The sequence below is a fragment of the Malus sylvestris genome, chromosome 13 (genome assembly GCF_916048215.2).
Source record: "Malus sylvestris chromosome 13, drMalSylv7.2, whole genome shotgun sequence".
NCBI classification, from domain to species: Eukaryota; Viridiplantae; Streptophyta; class Magnoliopsida; order Rosales; family Rosaceae; genus Malus; species Malus sylvestris.
The window spans coordinates 26451925-26466357 of NC_062272.1; the positions used below are offsets into that span (position 1 = coordinate 26451925).

The 14433-nt window shown below is 38.1% G+C and overlaps 2 protein-coding genes across 2 annotated transcripts; one reads left to right on the top strand and one right to left on the bottom strand.

Moving 5' to 3' along the window:
- Window positions 1-556: 556 nt before the first annotated feature.
- LOC126596395 (NADPH--cytochrome P450 reductase-like) lies at window positions 557-5744 on the top strand. Its single transcript, XM_050262964.1, has 17 exons — window positions 557-1119; window positions 1254-1313; window positions 1407-1483; window positions 1581-1638; window positions 1761-1844; window positions 1981-2017; window positions 2273-2342; window positions 2447-2644; window positions 2748-2840; window positions 2982-3291; window positions 3413-3564; window positions 3798-3894; window positions 4154-4303; window positions 4406-4483; window positions 4602-4724; window positions 4820-4933; window positions 5246-5744. Exons 1-17 carry the CDS (start codon window positions 763-765, stop codon window positions 5324-5326), a joined length of 2139 nt encoding a protein of 712 aa, XP_050118921.1. The 5' UTR covers window positions 557-762; the 3' UTR covers window positions 5327-5744.
- A 3001-nt stretch (window positions 5745-8745) lies between these two features.
- On the bottom strand, window positions 8746-12227 carry LOC126594787 (probable small nuclear ribonucleoprotein F). Its single transcript, XM_050261044.1, has 5 exons — window positions 12073-12227; window positions 11435-11522; window positions 11269-11306; window positions 11099-11163; window positions 8746-9076 (listed from the first exon to the last, which is right to left on the bottom strand). The coding sequence occupies exons 1-5, from the start codon at window positions 12076-12078 to the stop codon at window positions 9007-9009; spliced, it is 267 nt and encodes an 88-aa protein (XP_050117001.1). The 5' UTR covers window positions 12079-12227; the 3' UTR covers window positions 8746-9006.
- Between the last annotated feature and the right edge of the window lie 2206 nt (window positions 12228-14433).

Genomic DNA, 14433 nt, shown 5'->3' on the forward strand with positions numbered 1-14433 from the left:
TGACAACATTTTGAGTTCCATAACAAATTACTCGCTTGAAAAAAGAAAAAAAATCAATTCAGGGTTTACCAAATCTTCATATAATGTTTTTTATGTTGCATGTTATAGTATAGGTGGACAACATAATAACATCAAACGACGATGTTTCAAGTATCATAAAATGATACTCGATCAAAAGAAAGAAAATTAAAGTCAATATGAGTTTAGCCAAGTCGTCACTTGATGTCAGTGTTTCGAGTATTCTAATAAATTACTTGATAAAAAAAAGTTAAAACAAAAGCATATCCGAAATTAGCATCCAAATTTGAATTCACCTTTCATAATTTAGATGTATTTGCTCTCAAATTCGAATCCGTCACTCATAGTTGAGATGTATTTTGTACAATTAACATATCGTCCATAGAAAATTAAAAAAAAAAAAAAGGAAAAGAAAAGGTATTGACTTAACCATGGTTAGTGTTAGGTGCATTTGACCAGTCTGGTTTGGTAGGCGTTTGGTTCGGTCACACCTTCGCACCCAACACGCACACCAGCCTCGTTTATAAACCCACTCCCTTCCCTCCTTCCCCTCACTCGGAATTTCTCTCTCTCTCTCTCTCTCTCCCTCTCTCTCTCCCCAACTACCCCAACCACCAAAACTCCCCGCTAAACTTACTCTCCCGTTACCGGAATCCGGCAACTCCTTTTCTCACACCTCCGTTTCCGCCACCGGATTCCGGGCACCACATCGTCTTTAGCAGCTACCAATCAGCTTCTTTTCAGATGGAGTCCTCTTCCAACTCGATGAAAATCTCACCCTTGGATCTGATGGCGGCAATCATCAAGGGCAAGATGGACCCCGCCAACGCCTCCGCCGACTTCTCCGGCGCCCAAGTCACCTCAGTCATTCTCGAGAACCGCGAGTTCGTCATGATCCTGACCACCTCCATTGCCGTCCTCATCGGCTGCGTCGTCGTTTTCGTCTTGCGGCGATCCAGTTCCCAGAAGCAGTCTCGAGTCCTCCAGCCTCCCAAGCCCCTCATCGTGCTGGAGCCGGAGCCGGAGGAGGTCGACGACGGCAGCAGGAAGGTCACCATCTTCTTCGGTACTCAGACTGGTACCGCCGAAGGCTTCGCCAAGGTCTGCTTTTACCATCAACACTTCAATTTCAATCGATACTTTTGCTCTGTTATTAGTTCCTTTCATGCTTTGCTTCTACTTGTTCGACGGCGTCGTTTCGTTGTCTCAACGTTTCTTTTGGTTCAAAAATGCAGGCTTTGGCCGAGGAAGCAAAAGCTCGATATGAGAAGGTCACATTCAAAGTTGTTGATTTGGTAAGCCTCGCAAATATATTGATTATTTGGTGTATTTTTTGTAAAATTATGTTGGAGATCATGAGATTGAATGGAGTTGTGTGTACTTGGTAGGATGATTACGCTGCCGATGACGAAGCATATGAGGAGAAATTGAAGAATGAGAGCTTGGCATTTTTCTTCCTGGCCACGTAAGTTCCGAATTCAACTAGATTTTTTTATAATTTTTATGATTTAGTTTGATTTTTGGGTTTCGTAAATGACATGTTTGATTGGTGGTGGATGCAGATATGGTGATGGTGAGCCAACCGACAACGCTGCGAGGTTTTACAAATGGTTTACAGAGGTAAATTTTGATTCTTGGATTGTAATTAACAAAGTTTTTCAGGTGGTGGTGTGAAATTCGATTTTGGATCGAAATTAATTTGAATGTTTGGTTATAATCGCGAATTGTGGTGATTGTTGTAGGGTGAAGAGAGAGGGGAGTGGCTTAAGAATCTTCACTACGGAGTGTTTGGCCTCGGAAACAGGCAGTATGAGCATTTCAATAAGGTTTGCAATGCAATTTTGATTATAAGTAAAGCCAATATTCATGTCACTCTACCATTTGGAGCTTGAATTCTAGTTTACATTATTCTGTTTTCTTTGGCATTGTGTTTTGATTTGTATTTTTATTGTTGTTAATCAGGTTGCCGTGGTTGTGGATGAGATCCTCGCTGCGCAAGGTATGCCTTCTTTACGTTTTTTTTTTTTTTGCTTTCATGTTATTTTGGGTACTTTTGTTTTGTTCCATTATGATGAAATTTGTGTCGGAGTGTGACCCTTTGCCATTCTGAGATGATTCACATTGCTATGATGTAGCTTTATCCTCGATCAGAGTTGTTGATTTTTGCACTCTAGCTTAGAGTTGGTTCATAGTTATCATTTACTTATTCACACTCCAGTTTCCTGTTAGCTAACGAGAATGTTACCACATTCAGGTGGGAAGCGACTTGTTAAAGTCGGTCTTGGAGATGATGATCAATGCATTGAGGATGACTTCTCTGCATGGTATGAAGAAGTTTGATAATCATTTGAGTTAATCGCTTGAGATCATAATCTTTCATCAATTATTTATTAAAATCTCATACATTTCTACATTGTTGCTCTTCTAGGCGAGAGTTGATGTGGCCCGAGTTGGATCAGTTGCTTCGAGATGAGGATGATGTCAAGTCACCTGTTTCTACACCTTACACTGCCGCTGTATTGGAGTATCGAGTTATAATTAAGGATGCTGCAGATGCATCAGTAGAAAGTAAGAGCTGGAATAATGCAAATGGTCATGCTGTCATTGATGCCCAACATCCATGCAGGTAACAAAGAAGAAATAATCTTTTATATGTCTAAGACTAAGACTGCAACTTGTTTTATAACTTTCTGGTATCTGTTATTTGACATACTTTTTGCTACATGTAGAGCTAATGTGGCTGTCAGAAGAGAACTTCATACTCCGGCATCTGATCGTTCTTGCACCCATCTCGAATTTGATATTTCTGGCACTGGACTTACGTAAGTTGCTTTTCCAAGGCATATTATCCTCTTGTTTATGAGAATGCAAGCTATTTTAAGCTTTAAAATAATGTGGAAAGTGAAATGGCCACTGCTTACCCATGGTGGTTAATGCATGCCTGTTCTTTTTCTCCTTCTCAGATACGAAACTGGGGATCATGTTGGTGTTTACTGTGAGAATCTTCCTGAAGTTGTGGAAGAGGTGCTAAGTTTGTTGGGTTTGTCCCCAGAAATATACTTCTCGATACACACTGATAGAGAGGATGGCACACCACTAAGTGGAAGCTCCTTGACACCTCCCTTCCCACCATGCACACTAAGAACAGCACTAACTCGATATGCTGATGTTTTAAATGCTCCGAAAAAGTCTGCCTTACTCGCTTTAGCAGCACATGCATCTGACCCAACTGAAGCTGATCGATTAAGACATCTTGCATCGCCAGCTGGGAAGGTAATGTAATTTGTACTTTGATATTAACCAACTACTAAGTACCTTCTCTTAATATTATGTTACCAATATCTAATTGTTAGATATTTGTCAGTATCTAACGTCTTATTGTAAGGTTGCGCAGGATGAATATGCACAATGGGTGGTTGCAAGTCAGAGAAGCCTTCTTGAGGTCATGGCTGAATTTCCATCAGCCAAGCCTCCGCTTGGTGTCTTCTTCGCGGCAGTCGCTCCAAGATTACAGCCTAGATACTATTCAATCTCGTCATCCCCAAGGTAAATGTTCTTTCTTCTTGCTTCTCTCCTCTCAAATCGTCTCTTTTCCGTATTAGTAACTCAATTTGAGATACCAAGGGTGTTTCCTTCAGACAAAAAGTACTATCTATTGAAATGGAGGAATGCTATGAGATAAAGTGACTTTTCTTTATCACTTTCTGTGGTTGAATTTTTGTTTTACATCTTATTGAACATATATGTGATCAAGTAGTCGTTACAAATATGTTCCACAGGATGGCGTCTTCTAGAATTCACGTTACTTGTGCATTAGTTCATGAGAAAACACAAGCAGGAAGGATCCACAAAGGAGTGTGTTCAACCTGGATGAAGGTAATTTACATATTTTCATTTTGCATTCTTGTTTCTCAACAAGAGCTTAACCATTGTGGCAGACTTCTTTTTGTATCTGAGCTGTCTTTAATCTAGAATCACTTGTCTTCTTCTGGGATTGTACATATGATTATTTTTAGCCATTGTTCCTGCATGTCATTTGCATTGATTTAAACTTAGTTGTGTTACTTCGTTCGGCTTTCATAGTAACTTATAATTTCGAATGGATGCCAATTTTCTCTCTTTAATCCTTTTGCAGAATTCCATTCCTTTGGAGAAGAGCGATGACTGTAGCTGGGCACCCATTTTTGTTCGACAATCCAACTTCAAACTTCCTGCCGATACTAAAGTACCTATTCTTATGATTGGTCCTGGAACCGGATTTGCTCCATTCAGGGGTTTCCTGCAGGTATTTATTGGCTAACTTGATTTCCACTCACTTTTCTTATCACTCTTTATAAGTTACAGTATCCGAGCAAACTCTTAAGTTATTATGGATTCACCATTTCAGGAAAGATTGGCTCTTAAAGAAGATGGAGCGGAATTGGGATCCTCCACATTATTCTTTGGATGTAGAAATAGTCAAATGGTAAGTATGCTCTAGAAAGATCTATTTATGGTTCTGGCTGGTGAGCGTCAATGCGTGCTGGGTTGCTTGCCTAATTTGATTCTGGTATTTGATAATTGATATACTCATAATATTGCAGGATTACATTTACGAAGATGAGCTGAACAACTTTTTAGCGACCGGTGCACTTTCTGAGCTGGTGGTTGCATTCTCACGTCAGGGACCCACCAAGGAATATGTGCAGCATAAAATGATGCAGAAGGTTTGGCACCTTCTCTAGCCTACATACTTTAACAGTTTGACGTTTTTCTTTTGGTTAATTTGAGATGTTAACGACATTGTTTGGCTTGCGTATAGGCGTCAGACGTCTGGAACATGATATCTCAGGGAGGTTATATTTACGTTTGTGGTGATGCTAAGGGCATGGCCAGGGATGTCCACCGGACTCTTCACACAATCGTGCAGGAGCAGGTGTGCGAATATGCGTGCATATGAATTACTGGGTTGATAAATGTGGTTGCAATTGTCACCTACCAATTATGAATGTGACAAAAACTAAAAACCACCTACCACATCTTTGTGGCTGCAAATCATATAGATCCCTATTGTCGGGACCAATGAAGTTAATATAAAACAAAACTGGCGGATACAGGACTGTAATTTGATGCAGTACCTGGAACACCTATTCTTGCCGGCATTGTAATTTTCACAACTGCGGTAAAATCTATTCGATTATTGTAATTTTATGCAGTACTAAGCCGGTGATTGTTTATTTGATTTCAGGGATGCATGGACAGCTCCAAAGCCGAAGGCCTGGTGAAAAATCTGCAAATGAACGGAAGATATCTGCGTGATGTGTGGTAACAGTTCCTCCTCTATCTATTAGAGTAAGATGCCTAGAAATTATTTATCTGCTGAGGAGAAGTTCGGGATGAACACATTACGGGAGGGATTTTTCGGATGCCTTACCTTTGCCAGCCTTGGAAGAACAATTGGTCTTCTTGTGATGACAGCAACTCGGTTCTGTGATTCTTTTTACCCTACGGTATTTATCTATGTAGAATTATTTTGTTCGTGTAATTTATATATATTGCTGATACATATATATAATAATAATTATAATTATAAATAGGAACCAGGTTTTATGTGTCTAATTTTCTTCGTATGAACCTACAAGAAGGTTCAAATGACAGTCAAATGTTGTTTCATTCTTCTCTGTAATTGTATCACATGGATCATATCTAAGCTAAGTGCAAGTAATCATCTCTTCTATTTTATGCAAGATCTAATAGTTGCAAAGATCCATCAGATCCCCACACGAAAGATTTAACTGTTGATCTATGGAAGAAAAATAGCATTGCAAGACTCGTTCGGAGTTGATTAAACGTAACATTTATTTCATCATCAAAGTGAAAATATCGAGTCAATGTCATTGACATGGATATGGAAATGTTAAGAAAGGACTGGAAAAGGAAAATAAACTTAAGTAATTTCATTTATATTCTTAAAGGGTGGTAATTTCTTAAGGAAAAAAAGAGATTTGTTCTTAACAATCTAAAAATGTTGCTCTTTGCTTCGATTATCTACACTGCTACTTGCGAATGATACCTTCCTTTGCTTTCGAAGAACACAATATTCACAAAAGTTCAGCTTGCAACGTGACACGCCTTCCAGTAAGCCTTTCTTGTGCAATTCTTGCAACCCCTTCTCACTTAGTAGTCCATACTGATGCAGAAAATTTGGACAAATAATTTTTTTTTCTTTGATATTTAAGAATATAAAATTCCGGCTGCCACAATTGACATAAAGCATAAATAATTCAACATTCTTTTAGGAAAATAATATAACAATTTGAACTTCAGCAACTAAAGAACTGAAAAAATAAAAACAATTTATATGCGATGATAACGGTTCACAACAAGCAGAATATCTACAATATCACGTTGCGGTCAGTGCAATGTGAAATAAACCAAGTGAGATTTAAAACAGACTTTATATTGTCATCATCTTTATCTACTCCGTTAATATTACAGTGCACTTAAAGTCATGAAATATTATAGCTACGTTCCAAAACAAATTAGAATGTAAAATAAATTGAAGGGGGTTAAGTCGGCTAGAATCTCAACCACAAACTACTCCTCCTTACCTGCAATGACGCGCATATGTTATTGGTGACGTCCTTCTACCACCTAAAGAAATAAAAAATAAAATTTTCAGCAAATTTAAGACCATGCAGTCTGTCATGTGTAAGGGATTTTCAATTGTCGCCACTTAGCCCTACGTTTAATGGTATTTTTCTTCACTTAAGTAAGAAGTTTTAGGTTCGATTCTGGCCAAAGACAAATTTAAACCATGCTATTGTTAGCTCATTATGAGGCTTAATTCACACCATTCTCTTAGCGTAGATAATATTATTTATTCAAAAAAGAAAAAGTAATTTTCAATCGTCATTTTTCACTGGGACATGAGGGTGATGTCTTTGCACTTTACTTGAAGCACAAGTTTTAGGTAGGACCTACTCGTTTTAGTGCAATGGGCAGTGCAATGGCCGGCGGTCTATGCGATACGCATTAGCGGTTAGAAATGACCCACACACGAGTAGACAACCGACGATAGCGCTGGGAATTGGGGCAGGGTGGACAGAGAGATGGGGACATTTTTGTTGGCTCCAATCCTTTGATGATGACATTCATATAATGTTTACATGGCGGCGTTCCAAGTCAAGAAGCACCAAATGCTAAATTGGAAGGGCAGATGAGTTTTTGACTTTTGAGAGCAAGTTGGAATGATTGAATGATGGGAGTTCAAGTGTTTGTTGTTGTAAAGGTGAATGCTAGTGACCGACGCTTGTGATATGCAAGTCCTCACACAGGTGAGATGCCACATTAACAACTAACAATTAATAAATATTTAAAATATGTAGATACCGCTTGATATAAAATGACAATTGAAGCCAAACTACTTTTTGTCGAAAAGTTACAGTACTACTATGTTGTATTCAACGTAACGTGAAATGAACATTGAGATTTAATGAAACAAATTCTATATTTTTATCACTTTTATTTTTAGTTGAAAGACCATTGCTTTAATTGGATTAAAGTTGAGGGACCATTGCTCCAATTAGGCTAAAGTTGAGAGACCATTTCGTTAAAGTTGATGAATTACTGCTACAATTTTTCTTATTTGGTTTTCCATAATAACCCCTTGATTTAGCCTCACATGCATAACAAAAGTTCTAACGGAGTTAACAAAAAAGACCATAACTTCAGGTTTTGATGAGTTAAGAGACCAATAGTCATGAATTTTAGTTGAGTAACCATTACTCCAATTGAGTTAAAATTAAGGGACCATTACTACAATTTCCTTGTATTTTAAATATTTATTTTATTACAAGCGGTATACTACACTAAGAGCAAAAAGAGGGTTTGAAACAAGGACAAAGTTGTTTGAAGAGGAAGGCCTAACTACCAGGATAATCCACTACCTGCGTAATTTCTAGCCTATCCAGTATGAGGTTGACTTTTCAGTCTCGTTAAAATGTTTACGATTTTCATCAGATTTTGCTAATTGTGTTTTCATTCGGTACACTAGAACCGAATATTAAGAAACATTTAGTGCGCAGGTGTTGAACGTTACATTCAAGTTTTGAAGGACCTCGCCGAACCAAGTTGTTCGGCCCCTTACCACTGAAAAATGTTTATGATTTTCAAAAGTATACTCGTCTGCAATCAAGTTCGAATTCTGAATGCTCGTCTGCAACCAAGTTCGAATCATTTTTCTCTTTTAGATGAATTTAATGCAGAAATGGTTTGTACAAAAAAGAAAAAAAAAAAAAATCAATGCCTAGACTATGACAGCTCGGGTGAAAAATGATCTCGTGTTTTTTTTTTTTTTTTTTTTTTTAAGTTTGGAGGAAAATAGTAACTGTTTACCCCTTTCACATGTCTACTTGTGAAGATTTGGGAGTTGCATCCCAAACAAGCCCTTTGAACTAGAAGTAGTCACCTAAAAGTCACATTGAGTATCATTCACTCCAAAAGTTGCCGAAGGAGTCGGATACAGTAGAACATTAGATGCATCACATAGGAAGCTGCAAAAAGAAATGAAATTACTTGTGATCAAGGATTTACACATGATCCACAATGTAGTCTACGTGCTACTACTCGGGCGGCCTCAACTGTCTTACCACTAGTAACTCATAATAAAACGCAATTCATCAACAAAGTCAATGAAACTAAAAATTAAGATCCTGCAAAACCATGTTCCAATTTTAGCGCAGTGAATAACTAAAAAGGTTTCATTTCAACTCATATAGTCTTGTTACAATCTCATTCAAGTTAGAGAACCATTTGTCAGTTACAGCCCTTTTTAAATGGCACGGGCATGTCGATTTAATATCCAAGGATAGTAGGATACCCAACTCTACATTCAATACAAATACAATCTAACCACTCCATGTTAAAACAAGAAAAGCAACAGCAGAAGTAGAGAAAAAATACTGGTTACCGAAGTCTGTTTTTCAAGCAAGATAACTGCTGCAAAACTCATTCCCGTTCAGCATCTTCAATTTCTTCATCCTCTGGCACCCCATGAAGATAAAGAACATTATTGCATCTGCAGAAGGAAACATGAAAAGATTATTTACTCGTTGAAAACTAAGGTTCTTGAATGTACGTGCATTGTGTTTTATCATGTGGACACATCCCCCATCTTATTCGCTGAGGAAACATATTGTATAGACTAGAAATTTGAGAACTCGAATTATCTATTATCCTCAACTACAGATCAGTTTGTTACAAATCTCACTAAAATCCTACGATACAAAGGGAAAGAAATACAAATGCCCAAACTGAATGAACGAATGACATTTCTGAATCAACAAACATTAGGCTTCTCTAGACCCCAAGAGGTCTCCTGCCACATATGGACTCTAGCAGAATAAACTACTACGTGATCCACACTATTGCAACTTTTGTAGACCATGATCAACTCCAATAGATATCTCTAAGCTCAACCTTCTATTTGAACACTCTCATCAAATTAACACTCGACTATTGTATTAGCTTCTTTCATATGTTCCCAACTTTCTTACTCAAGGGGTGTTTAGAATTATGTCACTATACCCTTTCTCTTTGTTTGAAAGTAAGTTTACATACTCTAGACCAGAACATTCTCTATTGAAATTTGAACACCATGATAAGAAGAGCCGAGGTACGCAAAGAGTTAATGAGACTAGTAACTACGAACTATGTTCTACACACAGAGAGAGAGAGAGAGAGAGTTGTATGATTACTATTGCAGCCTTTTAATGTAGATAAAATCAAAATAGACTAGACACTCCTCTAATTCATTGTTGGCCAAATCCTGCGGAAGCTTCAAAGTTACTCCATATGTTATTTGTAGAGAGAGAGAGAGAGAGAGAGAGAGAGAGTCGTATGATTACTATTGCAGCCTTTTAATGTAGATAAAATCAAAATAGACTAGACACTCCTCTAATTCATTGTTGGCCAAATCCTGCGGAAGATTCAAAGTTACACCATATGTTATTTGTAGAATTAGAAAACAAAAGATTGGTCTCATGGCCAATCCCAAGTGGTAAGGCAGTGACACTGCTCCACAAGGTGATAGGATATGACACCACCATCGACGGAGGAGCTCCTAGAGCTGAGAGGACCGTAAATGTTAACAGTACTTGATATGCAACGTTAACCTTTGGAATGTACAAGCATTGATTGCCAGCTCCATTCAGTTAGGGACTGATCGGTGATCAATGTCCCCCATCACAGTCCGTTCAGAAATATTTGTATGAATCACAATAAATTAGACACTCCTCTAAAACATTGTTGACCAAATCCAATGGAAGCTTCAAAGTTACTCCAGATGTTAGTTGTAAAACTAGAAAACAAAATATTGGTCTCATGGCCAATCCCAAATGGCAAAGGCAGTGACACTGCTCCACAAGGCGATAGGATATGACACCACCATCAACAGAGGAGCTCCCAACAAGAGCTGGGAGGACCATCAACGTTAACAGTACTTGATATGTAACGTTAACTTTTGGAATGTACAAGCATTGATTGCCTGCTCCGTTCAGTTCGGGACTGATCAATGTCCCTCGTCACACTCCGTTCAAAGAGATTCATATGAATCACAATATACAAGACACTCTAATACATTGTTGACCAAATCCATTGGAAGCTTCAAAGTTACTCCATATGTTATGTGTAAAATTAGAAAACAAAATGTTGGTCTCATGGCCAATCCCAAATGATAAAGGCAGTGACACTGCTCCACAAAGCAATAGGATATGACATCACCAGCAACGGAGGAGCTCCCAACGAGAGCTGGGAGGACCATCAACATTAACAGTAATCGATAGTGACATTAACTTTTGGAATGTACAGGCAGCGATTGCCTGCTTCATTCAGTTAGTGACTGACCAATGTCCCCCGTCAGCCTTCACACTCCCTATGTTATTTGTGGTTCCTATACATTACATGTCATATGTGCTTTATGGAAAAAGAAGTCATACTATATGCTACAAAACTAGCAAAAATAAAATACAAAGCACATGAAAACCATAGAATTCCAAGGAAGAATATAGCTAGGCAGTTCAAAGCATTCAAATGAACTCACCTTATCAAAATCTCTCCAAGATTTCCAGTGGATTGCCCATCAATATATTCTTCAGTGTTTGCCAACTATGCATATAAGATTTCAATATTAAACACATCCATCAGCTTCAAATTTATATCTCACTGAAAAAAAAAAGGAAAGAAAAAACAAAGAGTTGAATATAATAGTACCTGCAAGTTCATATAGGCATCTGTCGAGACAAGAAAACCTGAATTGAGGAATAAAACAGGATTAGGAATACACTAAGCATGCGATAAATAAAGTAATTTGCATGAGGAAACAAAAGAAAACACGGCATAAGTATCCAATACTTTTCCAGAACTGTAAGCAACATACCTTTGTACTCCATTCCCCATTTAAGTTTCACAATGACAGTCTTTCCAGTCAGATTATTCAAGAACGGCTTTGGGTTAACTGGTATTGTCTGCATTACGCAAATAACCAAAAGTATCAAAATTCGAAGCACGCCCTTAAGTTGAAAAAGTGAATTTAATTATATTAGCACATACAAATATTTTGGAGGACAGAATGCTCAGATTTTATTCATCAACTGCTAGTTAAACACAGGACGGATTTCAACGATATTCTCGTGCAATTTACTCTACTTCAACACTGTTTTATAATCTACCACAGACAACATCATGAATTGAAACATACATACATACTTCCATATCACACAAGTACTAAATTACTAATTAACAAACCCGAATTTCTCCAAAACAAAAAATCTCTAAAGGAACAAAGTTTGGTTACAAAATGGAACCTTTCCAAAAACTTGCATTTAATTTCAACGACCCAATAAGAAATTACGAGCATTCAAAAATCCTCAAAGAGATCGTATATTTTAGGGAGAAATTGGAAAACTCAGAAACATGAAATAGCAGTTCGAAAAAACCCAGTAAATTAAATATACATAGTAATTTAAGAATATTCAAATGTGATGGAGAAAAATAGTTGCAGAAAAAAATACTCACAGCCATTGGAGACAGAGAGAGAAGAGGGGCTTCAGCTGTAGAGTCGAGTTTGACGATAAGGTTTAGGGTTTTTCTTCACTTTTTTCGTATTTGAGGGAGGAGCGGTCAGTTTTAATAATATGATATTTGATTCTTATTATTCTTTTGCCCTTTTTGTTCTAAAAAATCACTAAAATAAGTCCAACTGTTTCCAGGGCAGGGGCAGGGGCAGGGCATATAAATTGCTTTCTGAAAAGTGATGTTTTTTTTACAAGTTTATCCGTTTGGCATAGGCAAAAATAAGAGTAAGTGCAATTGCGATTACTATGCCTTGTGAGTGTGTCTATGTGTGCACATAGATTTTTATTTTATTTTAATAAAACTCTTTATTTAACTTCGATCATTTAATTTTAAATACAAAGCAAATCATAATTGTGACGACCCGTCTCAAATTATTATATATATTTCTCCCTTAGTGTGTAAAGTGACAATATTGCCCTTGTTGGCTTAGCGACGTGGATGTACATATGCAGTTCTAAATTAATTTCCTCGCTATCGTAATTAGATTGTACTTGATGTCATGAGTGCGTTGACGCGAGTTAGGGCTGAATCGAAGTCGTAACAAGGAAGTTACGAACGTATAAAGTGTAAACAGACCAAAATAAGAAACCAATCACCATAATTCCATTTTCCTTGGACCCAATTAGGTATTTGGGCTATTATCTCATATGGACCAATCAAAATTAGTCCTCTCTCTCCCTCTCTTACGTTAGCCTAATCAAGGCTTAACATTTTCTTCTTCTGCCCAATCAGGAGGACACACACACACACACGCACGCATGTACACACTCTCTCCCCTCTTCTCGAGCCTTCTCTTTCCTTATTTTCTTTGAGCCATGACACCCACATACACCATCATCATCAAACTCTCATGGATCGAGTCTTTGGAAACCACCATCATTCTCCTCTCGACCTCACGAACTCAGCCATACCCTTAGCTCATCGAACAGACAATAGGAACGTGAGAAACCAAAAGCTCCGGCGAGGAGTCAAGTTTGCTCTGACGCGATCCCGGTGTGGTTTCGAGATTTTAAGGCTTGGAAAGGTATTCTCCCAACTTTCCTAACTCTTTGAAGTAGTTTTGGAGTGAAGTGGACGTTGGTATAGACGGGTTTGGAAGGTTGCAGAGTTGGCCGGAAGTATTGAGGGAATTTTTGACCGTTTTCCGTTGGATTTTGAACTTCTATTAGGTACGAATATGTTCTACTCTTCAAGACCTTCAAATCCATATAAATTTCATGGATTTTAGTTGAGAAATGACAAAGTTATAAGCTTTAGAAAATTTTTCGGAAACCGGCGAGTGCAGTCGGCGGAGACCGGAGAAGAAGGGGAATATTCAGTTAACTTTAACAGAATATTCTAACGGCATCGGGTACCGTTAGTTACATTTAACGGAATATTCCATCAAACTGACGGAATCTTTCTAACGGCGTCAGTCACACGAACGGCATGTGCCTGTGTGTGAAGGTGCGTCTAATGTCCAAAAATTTCCTAAAAATATGTGTGTGTTCGTACTGTCGAGTAGATCACGTTGGTATACTCAAACACCCCGTTTGAGCAACGTATGAGGAATTAATCCTGGGTTTTGTTTATGTGCTATCGAATTAACATTAAAATAGTTGTATCGTATATAAGTGAGACGTACCCCGAGGACAAGCATGGACAAGCGAGGCTAAAGGGTTACGATCCTGCTACTTATTAGTGAGTGGGCATTTGTTTTATATATATAGGGTTTAGGGTTTAGGATTTCCAAAAACATTTTTAAATGAATTTATGCCTTGTATGTCATGTCTATACCGCTTATTACTATAATTTTGCATTAGTATGAATTATGAATTATACTATTTGATGCTGCGAAGGCTCAGGTAAGCTTCAGGTGAGTTAGCATGTGATTGGTCTTGTTGCATTGCATATTGCTATGCATTTATGCATTTATAGCTTATTATGTTGCACCTTGGTGTTAGTGCTCCCGCTCGAGGCCAGGGCAAAACTTTCATGTGATTGTTCACCTCCTGCATCGCACACTCACCTTGGATTCAAGTTTTGGTGCTAGCCTGTCGTAAAGACCACAATAGGTGGTTTCGACTCGTAGGTGACCCGTGATCTATCGTACAGCTTTCACGTGATCGTATCACTTGAGCGTACTTATTTACACCCAACTTTTCGTACAGGTCACATTAGGTGACTCCGACTCGTGTGCAGACATATGTTGATGAGCTTTAGGTTTAGTCGTACATGTCACGTTAGGTGACTTCGGCTGGCATGCTAATCTATATCGACCTTTCACTTGGCTGGCATAATTTTGTTTTCATTGTTCTTGAA

Bases quoted from the DNA above. Each gene is read 5' to 3' on its own strand.
- LOC126594787 (XM_050261044.1), bottom strand. The intron at 11,307-11,434 runs GTATGTTGCTTA...TCCTCAATTCAG, and splicing joins ATGGGGAATGGAGTACAAAG to GTTTTCTTGTCTCGACAGAT. The intron at 9,077-11,098 runs GTGAGTTCATTT...TTCCTTCTGCAG, and splicing joins CTTGGAGAGATTTTGATAAG to ATGCAATAATGTTCTTTATC.
- LOC126596395 (XM_050262964.1), top strand. From the start codon at position 763: ATGGAGTCCTCTTCCAACTCGATGAAAATCTCACCCTTGGATCTGATG. The intron at 1,484-1,580 runs GTAAGTTCCGAA...TGGTGGATGCAG, and splicing joins GCATTTTTCTTCCTGGCCAC to ATATGGTGATGGTGAGCCAA. The intron at 4,304-4,405 runs GTATTTATTGGC...TCACCATTTCAG, and splicing joins CATTCAGGGGTTTCCTGCAG to GAAAGATTGGCTCTTAAAGA.